Below are 20,456 nucleotides of genomic sequence, written 5' to 3'. Positions count from 1 at the left end.
TTTAAGAAATTTCAAATAATTTAAATTTTTATTATTGTAAAAGAACCACTCATGCCCAGATTGTTACAGGGGCGCTTAGATAGTAATTGCATGCAGGCACCAAAGACCCTACTTTTTGTCAGTCTACTTTGGTTGATCCTAGTCTGACTTCTAGCAAGGAACAGATTAAAAAAAAAAACTTAATATATTTCTTGGCATCTTTAATTTATAAATTTTTAATTTATAACCAAGTGAAAAAAAAAAAAACTTTCAACGATAAAAGATTTTAAAATATGTTTTTTTTCTTGTGGTTATATCAATTGCTTTAATTAAAATAATTTTTGCTCTAGGTATTTATTTAGAACTTTTAAGAATCCCCCCCCCCGTCATATATGTATAATTATTCATGCTGCCACCACAACCCTCAAACTAAGTATTATTAATGCTGTCAAGAATAGAATTGTTATTACTTGCTCTAATGAGAAAGCTTGCCGAACCAAGTTCACAAATAATAAATACATTCATCAAAAGAATAAAAATAGTAAAAAAAAACATTCATAATACCACATTCAATGCACATTTCAATGTTAGATACCAATTAACCTTACAGAAAGTTTGATTTTAGATAGAAATGAATGTTTGAACTATTTTGTGAAACAAATAAATTTAGATAAAAACATTTCAATACCTACCCTCCTTCTAAAGCTAGAACTACTCTTCCTTTAGCTAACTGCATCAGCTGTTTAGTCATGTAGCTGAAACCTGCAAATAAAAGTTTCTTTATACATATTTTTTGCCTATATTATTTTTATTTATGGTCTTTTTATACATCCATGAACAAAATCAAGTCTTCGATATTCAAAATAAGTACTCCTAAGATAAAGCATCTAGATATTAGGAATGTAACAGATTTGGAGGTGAATGCTGAGTGAGGATAGGATGTTTGCAAAGAGAGAGAGGTACTGATAGAACAAGTGAAAGATGTGGAAGATAGTTGAAAGGAATAAAGGAGGAGATTAGAAAATTTCAAAGATAACTGATGTGAAGCAAATGAGCAGGAGCAAGTGGAAAGAGAAAGAGCGAAAGTTGTGACAGCAGAATCAATGGATTGGGAGATAAGAAAAAGGCAGGTGTGTGAGAACAAGGGAAGAGAGAGTTGAGGGATGCAGGAAAGTAAGAATGAATGGATCAATGAGAAGTGTAATTCATGGAGATTCAATGATTTGTGGTGTGCAAATTAGGATGCTTGCCTTCAGGAATAACAGTGAGTGACTATGGCAATTAAATGAAATGAACATAGATGATAGTGGGTACAAATGATGAGGCAGCATGAACTGAGTGCTAAGAGATTTAAGGTTATTGTTAAAGATTATGCAGCAAAAGAGGTGAGAGGTTAAACAATGAGTACAATACCCAGACACAATGATGCAGAATTGAGAAGGAGAGTAGCAATAATGTGTCAAACGAGGCTTACATTGTGTGGATGCCTGGAGAACATTTTATGATAAAGGAATGTGTGAAAGAGATGGGCTGCACTTAAACAAGGAAGGACACAGTCATCTGGAGAGTGTTTATTGGCAAGTGAGAGTATTGAGGTAGGGAAACTGAAGTTGTAAAGGAGAATGGTGGCAGGGATGACCTCTTGTAGGGATAGTCACTTGGGAGATGTACAAATGCATGGTAATATATCACATAATCAAATAAACTGGCAATTTAATATCTTCAGAATGTTAAAAGATTGTTGGGATCACTGAAAGTGATCAACAGAAGAGGATGTCCTGACAGGAACAGAAGTGGATGGATACAGCATACTTCAACAAGATGGAAGCATAGGAGTGGTGCTATTTATATAAGTTATAGATTGTAGTCCTCTCAGAGTGCAGAATTTGGGAAGAAATGGTACCAATTCAAAACATATGATGTGAGGTGAAGATAGACAGGATAGGATATTTAGTGAAATGTTGCTATAAGCCATAAAACACAGACAGAAGCAGATGTTTAGGCAGTTTAATTTGGCAAATGCAAAGCAAGTGATCATTATGGGAGATATTAACTGCAGCAACATAAATTGGAAGGAGGAAATGACATACAGTAGTAAAGAAATAGAATTTTTGGAATTATTATTATTATCCAGGCCTCCATGGAGTAAAAAGACTCATTGTGGGAGGTCGTTTTTTAGGAAACACAAAGTTTATCATACCACTCCTTGAACTCATTGACCGTTCTCGCTCCAACCCCTCTTTCAGGCAATGCATTCCAAGGTTCAACCACCCTCCATGCAAAGAAACCACTCCTCACCCTCTTGCGCACAGCCTCCTTTCATAACTTCCAGGGATGGCCCCTTGCCATCGCTCCTTCCCACTGTTCCACTAAGTGAAAGAACTCTCCAATGTCTACCCTGTAACTGCCTCTCAACAGTTTAAAAGTCTCAATCATATCACCCCTTCTTCTTCTATCCACCAAACTCTTGAAGGAGAAATGTCTTGAGCAATATCTAGTAGAGAGAACATGAGGTTCAAGAGTTTGGGATTTGGCCTTGGCAGAGGATCTGATTGTAAATTTATCATCCTTTTCCTCAGTTGGAGAAGGTGATCATGTAGTCCTCACTGGAATGAATATATGAAAAGGTATCAAAAGGAAAGGAATTTGTGGAAGTATATGGCAGATGATCATAATAGTCTTAGAAATCATCTGGGGGAAGTTCCATGAATGGAAGAATTAGAAGGGAGAGATATCACTAGTGAATGGGAACTAGTGAAGAAATATTTATTAGCAATAATGATAAGATGCATACTTCAAGTAAAAAAAAAAATTGTTTTAGTTAAAAGTGAATGACTAATGAAATCAAAAACAGGAAGTATTTATAAAAATATCTATATTAGGACATAAAGATGGGTGGTCATGATATTTCATCCTGGGAAAAGTAGCTTTTATTACTAGAGCGATAAGGCAGGTTCAAGGCTTAGAAATGCATGAGGAGAATGTGTTTCAAATACCAAGCATTCTGGATATACATAAGGCAATGGGACTAGATGGAATTTCATATGTTTTAAGAGAACATGCTAAGGAAATGACAGCTACTTTGACTTGGCTTTCCAACAATAATCTGAATACAGAAAAGGTACCCAAGTGGAGAGAAGATAGTACCACTGCGTAAGGATGATAGTGGTAAAATGGAGGCATTAAACTATAGACCAGTTGGTATTTTGTCTGTAGTTAAAATTTAGAAGTTAATGATTATGTACAGCAGATTAGGATAATGTTATCTTAGGGTCAGCATGGAATTGATAAAGGAGGGGACACTCTTGTTTCAATAATTTGCTTGCCTTCAACAAGAGCTGTTGAAGAAAAATAGTATACTTTATATTTCAAGAGGCATTTGACAATGTGCTGTATGATAAGCTGATATTTAAGTTATAACATATTGGTTTAGAAATTATGTTAGTGAACTGGATTGGAAACTGACTGTCTGATAGATACCAGTAAGGTATATATGAGGAAGCAGTGTCAAGGAAGCAGAAGGGCACTGCTATTTAACCTTTATATGTCAATGATATTGTCAATAAATTGCAGTGAAATATTCAGTTGTTTGCAGATGCTGGGAGGGGTTATTAGCAATAGTGCTAAAGTAATGGCTCTTGAGCAAGATTTGAATAAGCTAAGCAGATGGGTAAAGGCATGGTTTAGTGCAATAAATGTAAGGTTGAAATTTGGGATTCACTGATGGGAGGCTGTATACTTTATTAGTGGAACTATATTCAATGAAATGGAGAATGCAGGGGATGTTATAGAGATGACTGATAGAAATTTGAAGTTTAGGGGGACATCACAAACTTGGTGAAGGATTGCTGTAATATTGAGAAGGATACTGACTGACCAACAAAGATATAAAAGTGGCAATTCTCTGTTGAGAATCTGGTTATCAGTATTTGAAGATAAATTAACCTTGGAGGATACAGAGGTAGATTTTTAAAAAAAAAATGATACATTTAAAATAAAATGATAGATATATTAAAATGAAAAATGATAGATATCATTTTTCATTTTAATATTTAGCATTAGTTATAAGGACAGATTGAGGGCATATGGAATGTGATGGATAGAAGATGAATTGGTTGAGATTATTATTATTATTATATTATCATTATATGACACCTCCAGAGAGTCAAAAGGCACATATACTCTACAAGCTCTGTCTTCACCACTCAATTCACCTACAACTACATTAACATCATCTACTGCCAACCACCACCAGTAGCATTTTCACAGACAATCACAAACATACATCCGTCCATGCCCAAGATGAGATTTGAACCTGCAGCCTTTTGGCTGGAGAGTGGATACGCTAACCACTCGGTCAACCAGGCCTGCAATAGTATGGTGAGAGTATTTGATTATGAGAGTTTAAGGTACTATTGGTAATACTAAGATGACATACCAAGCTGAGTCCTACAACTATGCAGAAATGAGCAACAATATCTGTTGCTTGAAATGATATCTCAAAAATGGTATTGCGGCATAAAAATAAATCAATTTTTATTTATTTATATGGAGTGATAACATTTCTGGGACACCATTTTGATCAACAGATATCTGGATGCTTCATTTCTGTAGTATCTATTTTGACCTGCAAAAACTTTATCTAGTTTGTGAATGTATGAGAAGAGCATAAAAAACTGGCATCATATCACTATAATGAAACACTATAATAAGTTTAGTTTAATCCTTTATCCAAGTGTGAGCAAACAAAGTTTGCACCTGAAAGTATCTTCAGGACTGGGGTAAGGTAGTACAACACCAGGCAACTCGTTGCAAAGATGGAGAAAGCTCTCATCACTCCTATCTCATCTCAGTATCTCCCATAATGCAAAGCACATCTCCTTGCAGATATGTGTAATGCTATGCATTAAGGCAAGGGCCACTACCCATACCAGTTTCGACCTTTACTGAGGTCTCGTCAGTGGGAGCCAGGCCCAGTAGTGGACACCAAGGCAGAAGCAATGAGAGGTCATCCCAACCTATAGGAGTTGCCAAAGGGTGTACAACCTTATTATTAAATTACTCCGGATTACCGGGGTAATTTAATTTAAATAAGAATGGGATTGTGGATAGAAAATATAAGGTTAATTATGGGCCTACCAGGTTTATATCATTTATGTATACTAATTCCTAGAGTATAAGAAACAAAGAATTTTTAACATTGGCTAATTCCTATTGGTTGAAAGTTATTGGTATTAGTGAGACATGGTTGACTAAAGATGATAATTATTTTCATAGAAAGTGAAGATTATAATATTTTTAGGGTGGATAGAGCATATAGAATGGGGGAGGGATATTACTGATGATATCAGATGAGTTGCAGCCTAATAGAATGCTAGTCCAACAGGAAATTAGTAAAATGGAAAACTGCTTTTGAAGCTGTCTGGTGTGAGATACAAGCTAACGTGATAAAGTTTTTGGTTGGCTGAAATTTTCTACGGTTTTGGAGTTAGATGTTTAGAGATAGTGTTTAGTGAGAGTGTGGTAGTGCAAAACCAGTGAAACTAGAGATATTAGGAAGGATGAAATCTAGCATGTGTCTGGCCATCTGTGAGAAATGAACATGGGTACAGTAATGATTATGCAATGCCAAATGGGATTTCACAGGTCTCCAATTTAAATGGGTTCATAATGACATTACACAAGGGGTAACTATAGATACAAAGGGATGTTGAAATGCATGTACAGGAATGCAAGAAGCATCAGGAATAAGGTGAGGAGATTTTGCATTGGTAAGCTCAACTTAGCCAAAAAGTATAGGTATCACTGAGACTTGGTTGACTGAAAATAATATAGTTATAGGGATAAAATGGATATTATATTTCCAGGGAGGATAGAAGGAACAGGACAGAAGGTTGGGTATTGCTGATGATAGCTGCAGAATTAGAACCAACAATATTAGAAGTTAGAGGATATTAGATCTGAGGGAGATAGTTGATTTGAAGTTATCTGCTGTGAGATAGAGGCAAATAGGATAAAATACATTGTTGAGTAATGTAGATGCTATGTATCAGCAAACCAGCACAATGCATGCATGGGCCGAACAATTATTATGAGAGACTAACTATGGGGACATCGATTGGAGGGAGGAAAGGGGGCATAGCAAGATGGAAGGTTAGAATTCATATAGGCTAAAGGATTATTACTTGCAACAACATGTTATAGAGGAGACAAGCTGTTTGAGGGTGTTGGATCTGATCTGCTTCCAACTGGGGAGAGTGACCATGTAGAGCGAACATGTGGAGTTCTGTCAAGAAGGGGTTTATGTTCAATTATAAAACTGGTGATTATGAAAGACTCAGGGGTCATCTTGGAACAGTGTCGTGGCTTGAAAAGCTCGAATGTCAGTAGTGCATGGCAAGTGGATCGCTTGATGGTAGCAGTATCAGACTGCATACCCAAGGCCAGGAGGATAAACCAGGTTGGAATTAAATGGGAGAGTAAGGATATAAGGCAAGAGCTTAAAAAAGAAGAAAAAAAAAGAAAAAGAAAAAAGGAAACATTGTGGAGGAAATATACAGAAAAAAAGTTATCAGTATCCTCATAAACAATACAAACTGCAAGCAAGAAGGGTGACTAGTATGGTAAGGAAGGACAAATCAGACAATGAGAGAGAATTAGCCAAATAAGCCAAAGCAAACTCAAAAGAGTTTTTTTTTTATTATGTAGCAGGTAAGAGGAAAAATGACTATGGTAGAATGACTTTAAACAATGTTAATGATAGGAAGGCATCTCAACCAAAAGAAATAGTTGAGTTGCTGAGTGATCATTTTGCAAAGGTGATCATCCAGATGGCAATTTTACAGTTGCCAATGTTACAGAGATGCATATCAACATTGAGGTAGATGAACAGGAGATGTTCAGCATATTAAAAATATGAATGCGAACACAGCAGTGGAACTGGATGGCATATCAGCTGATACACAATGTGAATGTGCAAGAGAATTGGCATGGCCTCTGACAAAGTTATTCAAATCCAAGTCTCATCTCTGGCAGGGTTCCAAGGGAGTAGAAAGAGGGTAAGACAGTACCATTGCCGTACTGTCTGTATAAAGGCAGCTCCAAAACAGCAGTAGCAAACTACAGACTAATTAATATTGGGAGTGGTTGTTAAAGTAGTGAAAATGTTGGTGAAAGGTAAAATACAACAGTAGGTGGATATAGATGCAATACTCTATAGTGGGCAGCAAGGCTTTGTAAAGAGTAGGTCGTGCTTAGTAACTTTTCACATTGTATAATAAAGTGACAGCAGAATTGGATAAAGGTAATGGCTACACCATGATACTGCTCGACTTTACCAAGGCATTGGACTAAATACCATGTGGACAACTATTACGAAAACTGGAGAGGATGGGAATGGATATGAAGCTAGCATCCATTCCCATGTATGGATAGGAGATGGCTGATGGACAAACACCAGAAAGTAGTATATCGTGGAGTGGAGTCTGGGATAATGATGGTGACTAATGGAGTACCTCAGGGTTTGGTACTCTTTAATTTATACATCAGTGACATAGGGAAAGATTTAAAAGGGGAGATTTAGTTGTTTGCTGATGATGCAAAACTGGGAAGAGAAACAGCTGATAAAGGCAATGTAGATATCCTGCAGGATGATTGTAGTTAATTTGCTGTTTTAAGGATACTTGTGACACAAGACTGAATGATATATGCACGTAAACACAAGAAAGATATTTAATTAACCAAATATTTCGGTCTGGAAATAGCAGACCATCCTCAGTGGTATTACAAGAACAGTTTTAAAAAATACAAAAATACATTGAAAGGAATCTCAATCATCTAAGTAGTGAAAGCTAATGCTCTTCGCCTAGAAGTCGCTTCTTCTCTACTTAAGGCCAAACAAATCCTTCCAACATATCTTCTTCTGAAATGAAATCTTTATAGTCCTTGAGAAAAAATAATCACCTCATTATCACCAAAGCTGACAAGGGAAAAGCAACAGTAGCTATGGACTCAGCAAATTACAGAAGAAAAGTTTCTCTTTTGCTTCGAGATCACTCCACATATCAAGAAATTGATTATAATCCAACCAACAGACAACTAAAGAAATTAAATTCTCTCTTAGATAAAGTCATCAGTTTAGATAAAGACACAATTGAAAGACTTAAAACTCTTGCAAGACCTCCTAGATTTTATGGCCTTCCAAAAATCCATAAGATTGACTATCCTCTTCGTCCAATAGTAGATTGTATTGATTCTCCTACTTGCCGTATAGCCAAATATCTAGCTAAATTATTGAAATCTTACATTGGCAACGCTAATTCTTTTTTAAAAAACTCCTCAGATTTCTTAGAAAAATTAAAAAATGTCTCATTACAACCTACAGATCTTATGGTTAGCTTTGATATATAAGCTTTATATACCAATGTACCTCTCAAGGAAACTTTAAAATTACTTGCTGACATCTTTCCTCAAGACATTATAAAACTATTCAATTTCATAATACATTCTGAATATTTCGTATGTCAAAATAAATTTTACAGCCAAGTAGAAGGAACGGCCATGGGAAGTCCTCTTTCTCCTGCTTTAGCCAACTTTTATTTAGCACATTTAGAAAAAGTCCTCTTCTCATCTATTTTCCCTCAACCATCTTTTTGGGTAAGATATATAGATGACATCTTTACTATTTGGCCTCACAGCAAAAACTCTTTACCTTCTTTTTTAAACAGTATTAATTCCTTGCATCATCGTATAAAGTTTACTATGGAAATAGAAGAAAACAACCAGTTATCTTTTTTAGACGTTCTCCTCATCCGGTCACCTTCAAATATTCTTACAACTACAGCATACAGGAAACCAACGTTCACAGGTCGTTATATTCTTAAAGAATCAGCCCATCATCCATGTCAAAAAACAGGAATTATAAAATGCCTCATCAGAAGAGCCAAAACTAATTGTTCTACTTTTGATTATCTACAGAAAGAACTTTCTACTATCCAACAACACATGAAACTCAATGGCTTTTCTAAAAAAAGTACTCAACATCTTCTCAATTCTTATAATCCTCCACAAAACAACAAAGTTTCAATACGTCGAGTGCCTATTCCTTATATCTCCAGTATTTCAGAACCTATCGCAAGAATTTTAAAGAAATATGATTTAACAACTACGTATTCACCTATTAACAAATTGTCTTCTTATTTTCCTTCTAAAGACAAATGCTCAACTTTATATCTTCCTGGAGTTTATCAAATTCCTTGCAACTGTGATCTCTCCTATTTTGGACAGACTGGACGCTCTCTTGAAAAAAGAATCCAAGAACATCAATCCTCCATTCTTCACAACAAACCTGAAAAGTCTGGATTGGCTTAACATAGGATTGAAACTGACCACAGCATCTTTTGGTCCAGGACTCGCCTCTTACATAGATCCCGTTATAGGTTCGAACGTTTGTTCAAGGAAAGCGTGGAGGCCTTGAACAAACGTTCAAGGCCTCCACGCATGACTCTATCTATCTATATCAAAAATCTGGGAAAGTCTAATCAAGATTACTCATTATTTTATTTTATTATTTTTTTCAATCATGTCTCTACTTCAAAATATTCCATTTTATACTTAATACTTAGTGATATAACATCACGCGGCGTGTTCTATTTTTAACGATCTATTGTTAGTATTCTAGCTTGAATTTTTTAAAACTGTTCTTGTAATACCACTTAGGATGGTCTGCTATTTCCAGACCGAAATATTTGGTTAATTAAATATCTTTCTTGTGTTTACGTGCATACATCATTTGATTTTAGTTAAATCATCCAGCAGGATATTTACATTGTGGGCAAAGGATAATGATTGTTAATTTAATGTTGCAAAAATGTAAGGTTATGCACCTAAGGTTTGAAAAAAGGTTGCATATGGTGTATCATATTGATGGTATTGGTTTGCAGAAAATTGATGAAGCTAGGGAATTGGAGATAATGGTGGACAAAAAGTTAAAGTTCAGAGGGCATATTGCAAAAGTTGGTAAAATAGCTCAACAAATTTCTTGGATGCTGAAAAACATGCTAACAAGTATAGATAAGAAGTTATTATCCCTCTTTATAAGGCTATGATTCAGACACATCTTAACTACAGTACAAGGATTTGGTCACATGAGTTTCTTGGGGACCAGATGGTTGAAAAGATTCAGAGACATGTGACCAAAATGGTGACAGGTCTGTGGAATACTCCCTATGAGGATAGGTTGAAGGTTTGTGGGCTACAAAGCTTAGTTGACATGTGGAAAAGAGGGGACATGAGAGAAACTTTTAGGATATTAAAGGAATTTTATAAAACTAATGAAAAGGAAATTTTCTTAATATATGAGAAATAGTCAGAGAACTAGGGGTGTGCAGATCAAATTTTTTGCATGGAGAGTAGTGAGTGGGTGGAATGCTAGATTTGGTTGTGAGTTTCCTAAGAGTGAGTGGATTCAAGGAGAGATATAATAGGATTTATGTGTATGATGGTTGATTTGGGTCTCCTGTGATGAGCCTTCAGATTCAATGGAGATGTCTTAATAATAATAACGGAGGAGTTACAATATTAAGAGGAGTGAAAAAGAAAGAAGCATGTGGAAGAGATTTATAGATAGAGGTGACCAGCAAGTCCATGAACAGTATAAAGAACAGGCCAGAAGAGTGACTGGTATGTAAGAAAGGCAAAATCTAAGTATGAGAGATTAGCCAAATGCACTAAGAGTAATTTGAAAGAGTTCATTCAGTATGTGATAAGCAACAGAAAGAATGAACTACAGAATGATTTTGAACAATGCAGATGGTACAGAAGTAACTGAAGCAGGTAAAGTATTTGAATTATAGAATAATCATTTTGCAAGAGTATCTATTTCTGTAATATCATCCAGGTGATATTACAGAAATAGATATGCTGGGGAATAATGTGGAAGTAAGGATAGATGGAGTCAAAGTACATAGGATCTTACAGAATCTGGATGTCAATACACCTATCAGATTGGGTTAGACATCAGCTTGAGCAGAGTCCCAAGGGAATGGAAAGTAAAAATAGTTAAATTGCATAAAGGAAGTTCCAAGACAGAAGTAGCTTGAATTATAGACCAATTAGTATTTTAGGAGTGGTAGTCAAAGTATTGGAGAAGTTGGATAAAGAAAAGATTCAGAACTAGATGGAGAGGAATGGGATACTGTATGGCTTTGTGAAAGGTTTGATAGAATTGGTTGTGGGTAATGGCTACACAGTCATACTGTTGGACTTTGCAAAGGCATTTGATAGGATACCACATGGAATCCTGATATATAAGTTATATCAAATGGGTATGGATGTGAAGCTGGTGTTGTGGATGAAAAAGTGGTTGATGGAGAGATACCAGACAGTTTATGCAGGTGTGCAGTCATGTAAAAGGCCTGTGACTAGTAGTGTTCCACAGGCTCTACTTGGATCACTACTGTTTAATTTGTTCATTAATGATATAGGAAATAATCTGAGAGAAAATATTCAGTTGTTTGCAGATGATGCAAAATTAGGTAGAGCAATAGTTTATAGTTTAACAAAGATGATGTTGATATTTTATAGGATGACTTCAATAGAAGCAGTATGGGCAAAGAAGAACAGATGCCAATTTTAATGTGGCAAAGTGCAAGGTTATGCATTTTGGAGTGAAAAGATTACTAGCTTCATTCAATATTAATGGAACTGTATTCCAGAAACTTGAAGCCAGAGATTTAGGGGTGTGTTATTGAAATTCAGAGGGCAAATTTGCAAGAAATATTCTATGAGGGAGGATGTAAAGGAGTTGTCAGAAGAGGCAAAACTGAAGAGTGAGAAGGTAAAGAGTGTAAGTATCCTATCACACTATGATAGAGGTGAACTGAGGATGACAGCATTGATAGTCAATGAGTATATGTGGACTGTGCAAAAGGAGGATTGATGTAGAATTTGTGGATCTGTGATCTCTGTTTGACAGGGAAAAAAGGGTGGAAACAAGTGAGTTTCTGTGAATGCACCCATTAAGCAAGTGAGTGCAAGAATGATCAATCAACTGAGTGAAGCAAAAATATTGAATAAGGTAGTCACAATTCAGAAGGTAAAGATAGGTAGGGACTAAAGGGATGCTGCAGTCTCGATATACTAATGCCAGAAGTATCAAGAACAAGAGGGAGAAATTTTTGGCATTGGTTAATGCAACCTCACCAAAAGTTATAGGCATCAGTAAGACTTGGCTAACAGCAGATGTAGTTACAGGGATTGAATGTGAAGGGTTTAGAATTTTCAGGGAAGATAGGATGGAAGGAGGACTGCTGATGATAGCAGATGAATGCAACCAAAAAGAATAGGAGACAGGAAGAAGGGGGGGTGGCTGTTCATTTGAAGCAATCTGGTGTGAGATGAGATTAAGGCCAGTAAGAGACAAAATATACAGTTGGTTGTTGCTATAGACCAGGGAATTCCACAGATAATCTGGAAAACATGCATCGTCAAATTAGTACAATGAGTACAGGTCGAGTGATTATTATGGGAGACTAACTATGGAGATATAGACTGGAAGGAACAAAGATCACATGGCAGGAAGGAAGCAGAATTTATACACCTACTGAGAGATAATTACTGAAGGCAGCATGTCACAGAGGACCAGAGGGGGAGACCACTGGACCTGGTCTTGGATCAGAAGAGTCATCCATAACCAAGGTAACAACACTGCTTCCAATTGGTGAAAATGACCATGTGGTCGCTTTCACCAATCTTCATGTTTTATATGGAAATTGGTGAAATATGTTTTACAATCATGTTTTTACATGATTGTAAAACATGATGAATATTCTATTAAGAAGTGATGTATATAGAATTAAAGGCAGTTGATTATGACAGTCTTAGGAAGAAACTTAAATCAGTACTCGGGCATAAAAGACTGAAGGGTAAGGATGTTAGTAGTAAATGGGATATAGTTAAGGGCACTAAAGGAAGCAGTATTAAGTTGTATACCTAGGGTAGGGTCGGCAACCTGTGGCTCCGGAGCCACATACGGCTCTTTGAATGAATAATTGCAGCTCTTTTCATTATTAAACAATCTATTTTTTAATAATGCAAAATGAATGTTATTTATTAAATTAGAAACTAAAAACCATAAATATAGCATTTGCAATAAATTAAGGACATTTTACATTTAATCAAGGACATTTTACATTAAGCCAAGGATATTTTACAATTGAACATAGTACACGCAATGTTGAAAAATTTAATACTTTCATATTTGAACTCTTTGAAATCATACGGTATAATTCTTCTTTATATTCGTCTTAGATTATCATGGATAATGCAAGAATTCATAAACCCACCGATTTGTCAAATATTTGTTTTAATTATTCATGCCAATTCAAATTACTTAAGTCATGTTTTACGTTGTTTTAATTTATTAAACCAAATACGTCACGCTAGGCTAGCACATGCAGCGCTATGGTGTGGTCTGTAAATCTGCTCACTTTGTTAAAAAAAATACTGGTGATTGTGTTAGGTAACGTGAATATTGTAACATTAAATTAAATATTAACAAAATAAAAATATTTTTATAGTATTTAAGATGTCAGCAAAGAAGAGATAGAGATAATAAAAAAGCGAATGGACCAAAACCTACACATTTCTAGCAAATACAGCAGGATTTCCAATATGCCATAAAAAGCTTTCAAACAATAAAAAATCAAATATACAAATACATTTTTTAAATAAACACAATACATTTCACAAAGCATAAAAGAAAAAAAAGATGAAAGAAAAAAGGCAGTAGAAGAGCTGCAACGCAAAGTAAACCTAACTAAATGTTCATTTTCCAAATGGATAAAAGCATCAAGAAATACAACTATTGCTAGTTTTCTGGCCACTCAAGAAGTTGTTAAACAAGGAAAACCTTTCGCAGACAGCGAATATGTGAAAGAATGTTTTATTAAAATGTCCGAATTTCTCTTTTGCGATTTTAAAAACAAAGTGGAAATAATTACAAAAATAAAAGACATGCCATTATCTGCAAAGACTGTAAGGGACAGAACTATATGAATGGCAGAATATATAACAAATCAGCAGGTTACAGATCTAAATTCAACACTGGGATTCTCCATTGCCTGTGACGAATCATGCGATGTGGATGACATAGCACAGATTGTACTTATTTGTAGATACGTAAACTCTCAGGGACCTCAGGAAGAATTACTCGATATACTGCCACTTACAGGACAAACTTGTGGAGAAGACATTGAATCTGCTGTTACCACTTGCTTGAAAAGTAAGGGTATTAATATTAACAAAATAATATCTATTGTGACCGATGTGGTGCCGAGCATGAAAGGTACAAAAAAAGGTTTTGTTTCTTTATTTAAAAAACAAATTTTGCGTTACGTGTTTTCCTTTCACTACATAATCCATCAAGAGATACTTTGTGCACAAACTTTTCCAAAAGAGATAACAGCAGTGATGGATTTGGTTGCAGAAATTGTTAACAAAATAATGGCAAGATCACTACATCATCGCCAATTTTGTAAACTTCTTAAAGAAATCAATCAAATATTCGAATAACAGAATAAGATGGCTTTCCAGAGGTGCGGTGTTGATTCTTCTACTGCCTTTTTTCTTTCATCTCCGAGTGGATATGCTTTGTCAAATGTATCGCGTTTATTTTAAAAATGTCTTAGTATATTTGATTTTTTATTGTTCAAAAGCTTTTCATGACATATTAAACACATTGGAAATCCTGCTGTATTTGCTACAAATGTGTAGGTTTCGGTCCATTCACTTTTAAACTCTTGATTTTCTTGTTCTATCTTTCTCTTCTTTGCTGACATTTTAAATACTACATCAATTGCGAATATTCCGATCTTCTTTTGCATAACAGAATAAGATGGCTTTCCAGAGGTGCAGTGTTAATGTGATTTACCATCTGCTTTGGAGAGGTTAAGTTGTTTCTAAGACAAAAAGACCTTGAATATGCACAGTTAGAAGTTATACTCATTGGTTACAAAAATTCTACTTTATGGTGGATTTGACTTCTCATTTTAAATGCACTAAATAAGAAACTATAGGGAAAGGGAAATACAGCAGTTTTGCTTTTAGAAGTGATTTCGTTTGCACAAAATTATATTTGTTTGCGACAGACTTAGAGAAAGGCACATTATTACATTTTCTTACGTTGAAGAAATATCAAGAAGAACAAGCTGATAATAATTCCATAAATTTAACCTTTTTCAAAGAAATTGTGGTAAATATGTGATCAGAATTTAATGGGAGATTTGAGGAGTTTAGAAAGAACAAGGCAACTATGTCATTTTTATTGCACCACTTGAAATTAATCCTGCCGAATTTAATTTTTCACCTTTTGCTGGAATTGATGAGGCTGCATTTCAACTTGAGTGAGAGGACCTGAAAACCAAGGATTTGTGGAATTCAAAATTTAGAAATCTTGAAGCTGACCTGGAGGAGTTGGAAAGACAAAATCTACCCTTGCAATACAACACAAATGGTCCGTCTGAAATAGAAGATCTTAAATAGCAAGATCAGATTGTATTTGACACATGGAATTGTTTACCCGACACTTACTTTCAGTTAAAAACATACTCATTTGGACTTCTATCGATTTTTGGATCGACATATTTCTGTGAGCAAATATTTCCTAATATGAATTTTATTTAAGTTGAGATTGCTATAAGTAAGATGAGAAACTAACTAAACAACGTGAGTCTTTCGTCATGTTTGAAAATGAAAATTACGACTTATTCGCCCAAATTGAGAAGCTATCCCAAGAAGTTCAACAGCAAAAGTCGCACTAAGAAGATATTTTAAATTAAAAAAAATTAAAGAAATAGGTATGTTATTAGATTTTATACATATGTTTTTGTAAGGAGGAGGAAATATTTGTTTTATTATTTAATATTTAAAAATATCATATAATTTCGTGTGACATGCCACCCCTGTGTTTTACAAGTATGATAACGTGTTATTGTAAAAAAAAACTGAATTTAATTAAAATGTCAATGTAAAGCAGTGATGAGCAATTAAATAGTAAATCAAATACTTGGTTCGATCCACATAAAGAATATTTTCTTTTTCTTTGATAAGAAAGTATTAATTTATTTTCCATTTTTAGGTATGTTTTAAATTTTTTAACCTGCACAAATAAATCCACATGTAAAAATCAACATTCATAAAATTGATTTTTAATTAAAATATACTAATTCTGCTGTACAAAACAAACACCATGGACTGCACAAAAAACCTGAGAGGGCTGCATACAGCGCGCGGACCATTGGTTGCTCATCACTGCGTGCAGCTCCCTAATTTTTTTTTAACAGATATAATTTTAAAAATGGCTCTTCACTCCAAAAGGTTGCCGACCCCTGACCTAGGGTAAGGAGGGTTAATCGGGTAGGAGTTAGATGGATGAGTAATATTATTAAGCACAAGCTGCAGAAGAAGAAAATACTGTGGAGGGTATATAAATAGAAAGGTAACCAGCAAATCCATGAACATTACAAGGCTCAGAGAAAGGTGACCAGCATGGCAAGGAAGGCAAAATCAGATTATGAGAAAAATCTAGCCAAGCAGGCCAAAGGAAATGCCAAAGAGTTCTTTCATTATGTGGCAAGTAAGAGGAAGAATTACTATGGAAGATTAACCTTAATGAATGCTGATGATCACGAGGAGACAGAAGTGGATAAAATCATCGAGTTACTGATTGACCACTTTGCAAAGATATATCATCGTAGTGACACACTAATGCTGGAACAGAGGTGGATGGATGAATTGGAGGTTCTTAGGATATTGCAGAATCTCAATGTAAATACAGCTGTGGGATTAGATGGGATATCAGCTAGGGTTTAGCAAGAACATGCAAGGTAACTGACAATGCCTTTGACTAGACTGTTTAATTTAAGTCTCAGTTTTGGTAGAGTTCCTAGGGAATGGAAAGAGGGCAAAACAATTCCTTTGCATAAGGGAGGTTCTAAGACTACACTAGCAAATTATAGACCAATCAGTATATCAAGCATGGTGGTAAAAGTATTAGAAAAATTGGTAAAAAAGAGAATTCAAGAATAGGTAGTAAAAATATGATACTATATGAGGATCAACATGGCTTTGTGAAGGGTCAGTCATGCCTTAGTAATTTACTAACTTTTTATGATAGAGTAACAGCTGAGTGAGATGAAGGAAATGGCTGCATGATGATTTTGCTGGATTTTGCAAATGCATTTGACAGAATACCACATGGAACTCTCTCTCTCTTATGCAAATTAGAACAAAATGAAATGAATGCAACACTGGTTAAGTGTATAAGAGGGTAGCTGCTGGATAAATATAAAAAAAATGGTAATTGGAGAGGAAAAATTAAAGCAAAAACAGGTGACTAGTGGTGTGCTACAAGATTCAGTACTAGGACTACTGATGTTTAATTTGTACATAAATGAAATATTCAGTTGTTTGCTGATGGAGTAATAGTTAATCAAGATGATGTGGAAAGCTTGCAGGAAGATTTAAATAGGCTGTCAAGTATGGGCAAAAGTTAATGGGTGTCAGTTTAATGTCAAGAAATGTCAAGTTATGCATTTTGGGATAAATAGATTACAAGCCACGTATCACATTGATGGCACTGTACTCCAGGAAACAGATGAAGCTAGAGATTTAGGAGTGGTGGTGGTAGATGAACAGTAAAGATTAGAGAACATATTGCTAAGGTGGCCCATAAGATTACTTGCTGACTGAAGAACACATTAACAAGCAGAGATAAAAAAAAGTAATTCCCCTTTAAAGGTCTTAAAATGCCCAAATCTAAACTACTGTACTCAAGTCTGATCCCCTGGATTTTTTGGGATGAGGAAATAGTAGAGAGGATTCAGAGGCAAGTGACCAAGATAGTGTGTACCCTGTGGAATGTTCTCTATGAGGACAGATTGAAGGTGTGTGGATTGAAGAAGTAGGTTGATGGGAGGAAAAGAGGAAATATGATAGAAACATTTAAGTTGCTTAAAGGGTTTTACAGGATTGATGTGGGAGAAATGTTTCAGTATTTGGCTCGAGGGGCCAGAACAAGGGTTCATACCTGAAAGTTGAATAAAGGTGTGGTTAGCAGAGTGTGAGGACTAGATTTTTTGCTTGGTGAGGTGTGAATGAGTGGAATAGGCTGCCAGAGTCGGTTGTAGTGCTTTGTCTGATAATGAGTTCAAGGAGAGGTATGATAGATTGTGTGAATAGTTTGAGTCTCCCATGATGAGCATCCAGACATCATGGAGATGCCCATATAATAATAACATTATTGCAAAAGTGGCTAAAACAGCTCATAGGATTACCTATTTATGGAGGAACAGCCTGCCATGCAGAGATAAGATTATTATTCCATTTTATAATGCTTTGATAAAGTTTCATCTGGATTATTTAAGATTTTGTTTCTTGAGTTTCTTAGAGATGCGGAAAGGATTCAAAGGTGGGTATCTAAGATGGCAGCAGGTCTGTATGATGCTCCATATGAGGAGAGATTGGCTGGTTGATGGCAGATAAAGGGCAATATGATAGAGACATAAGTTGCTCTTGGGGGGAGGTTACAGGATTGATGTGGATGAAATATTTTAGTAAATAATGTGAGGAAAACTAGAGGTCATCTGTGCAAATTGAATAATTTGCATGGATGATCCATGAATTTACATGGATTTCAAGGCAATAGGCAGATTGGTTTTAAAATTGACCTCCCATGATGAGTTCATGGACTCATAAATCAACAATTGAAATAAATCAATGCATTTAGTTCAGTTCAATATATGCAAGACATATAGACAATCTATTCTTTTAAAGCAATGAATTGTACTTTTCTTACAATATAATTTCATCAATAAAATAAACCAATAATTATGAATGAAAAATTAAAATTGGTACAATTTAATTCAATATTGTAATGCATCTCATAATATATGAGGGTGGTCTGAAATGCATCTCATAATATATCTATATGAGGGTGGTCTGAAAAGTTTCTCAGCCTAACAATGAAAAAATGAATTCATAATTTCAATATTATTTTTATTTTTCAACATAATTTCCATTAAGACTAATACATTGATTCCAGCGATGATCCAGAGCCATTATCCCATCCCAGTAGTGGTTCTCAGTAAGATCTGCAAAATACCCCTCTACAGCTGCAATCACCTCTTGATTCGAAGAAAAATGCTGACCAGCGAGGAAGAGTTAGTTTTGGGAAGAGATAGAAGTCAGAGGGAGTCAAATCTGGGGAATAGGGTGGATGTTCCAACAATTCATAGTACAGATCCCTTAATTTTCCCATTGCCAAAAGGCCTTTGTGGGCAGGTGCATTGTCCTGATGAAAGATGATTTTTTTCTTCTGCAAACTGGGTCTTTTCTCATGAATTTTTTTATCTAGTCTGGTTAAAAGATTGGAATAATATTCCCCAGTTATTGTTTTACCCTTTTCAAGATAATAAACAAACAAAATGCCTGCAGCATACCAAACCCTGATGCCATGACCTTTCCTGCTGATGGAACCGAATCTGTCTTCTTCGGCGCTGAATAACTGGCTTCTGTCCACTGTTTTGACTGCTGCTTGTATTCTGATGAGTAATGGTGAATCCAAATCTCATTTATAGTAATAAATCGAAGATTTATTACTATAGATGAGAATCATCTAAATCAATCTCAGTTTTATCAAAATCAGTTTTATTCTTGTTAAAATGCTACAAGCACTGTTCAGAGATTTTCATGTGAGTGCGTTTTTGATCTGCTGTGAGCAAGCGTGGCACACATCTTGCGCAAAGCATTTTCACATGCAATTCTTCATGCAAAATATATCCTGCACATTCTTTTGAAAATGCTTATAGTCTCAGCAATTTCACACACTTTGACTCGCCAGTCATCCAATACCATATTGTGCATTTGATCAACGATTTCTGGTGTTGTTACACTTTTTGGACGTCCTTCACATAGATCATCTTCAAGGCTGGTACGGCAAAATTTAAACTTGGCAGCCCATTTCTTTATTATTATTATTAAACAAGACCTCATGGAGTCAAAGACTCATCTAGGAGGTCCTTTAATCTCATACACATCTCATCATACCAGGTCTTAAACACATTCAAACTCTTTGCAGACGCCACACTCTCAGGCAAGGCATTCCAATCATTCACAACTCTGCACAAAAAAAACCTGCCTCTCACTCCCCTACTCACACCCTCTTTATACAGTTTCCAGGGATGACCTCTGGTTCTCCCACTATTCTCTGTAGAACTTCTCCACAATTGATCCTATAACAACCCCTTACCAACTTGTAGGTCTCTATCATATCTCCCCTCTTCCTTCTCTCCACTAGACTCTGCAAATTACATCTTTTCAATCTTTCCTCATACTCGACATTCCAGAGGTCAGAAACTACCTTAGTCAGTCGCCTTTGGACCCTTTCCAACATCTCTTCATCCTTCTGAAAACCAGGTGAC

General features: G+C 35.5%; 1 protein-coding gene across 7 annotated transcripts in view; it reads right to left on the bottom strand.

The window, feature by feature from the left end:
• The window catches only part of LOC150109855 (histone deacetylase 4-like), a 579,471-nt gene that overhangs the window by 48,009 nt on the left and 511,006 nt on the right, over positions 1–20,456 (bottom strand). For all 7 annotated transcript variants that reach the window (XM_090397008.1, XM_090397036.1, XM_090397014.1 and 4 more), the window contains one exon: positions 672–741. In XM_090397008.1, the coding sequence (XP_090253134.1) occupies positions 672–741 (70 nt within the window). The remainder of the gene's footprint in view (positions 1–671; positions 742–20,456) is intronic.

Source organism: Typopeltis vanoorti, chromosome 1, assembly GCF_054136105.1.
Source record: "Typopeltis vanoorti isolate ZY-2024b chromosome 1, IOZ_Tvanoo_1.0, whole genome shotgun sequence".
Lineage (NCBI taxonomy): Eukaryota > Metazoa > Arthropoda > Arachnida > Uropygi > Thelyphonidae > Typopeltis > Typopeltis vanoorti.
The sequence above is the reverse complement of the archived record's forward strand: the minus strand, read 5'-3'. Positions and strand labels throughout refer to the sequence as shown.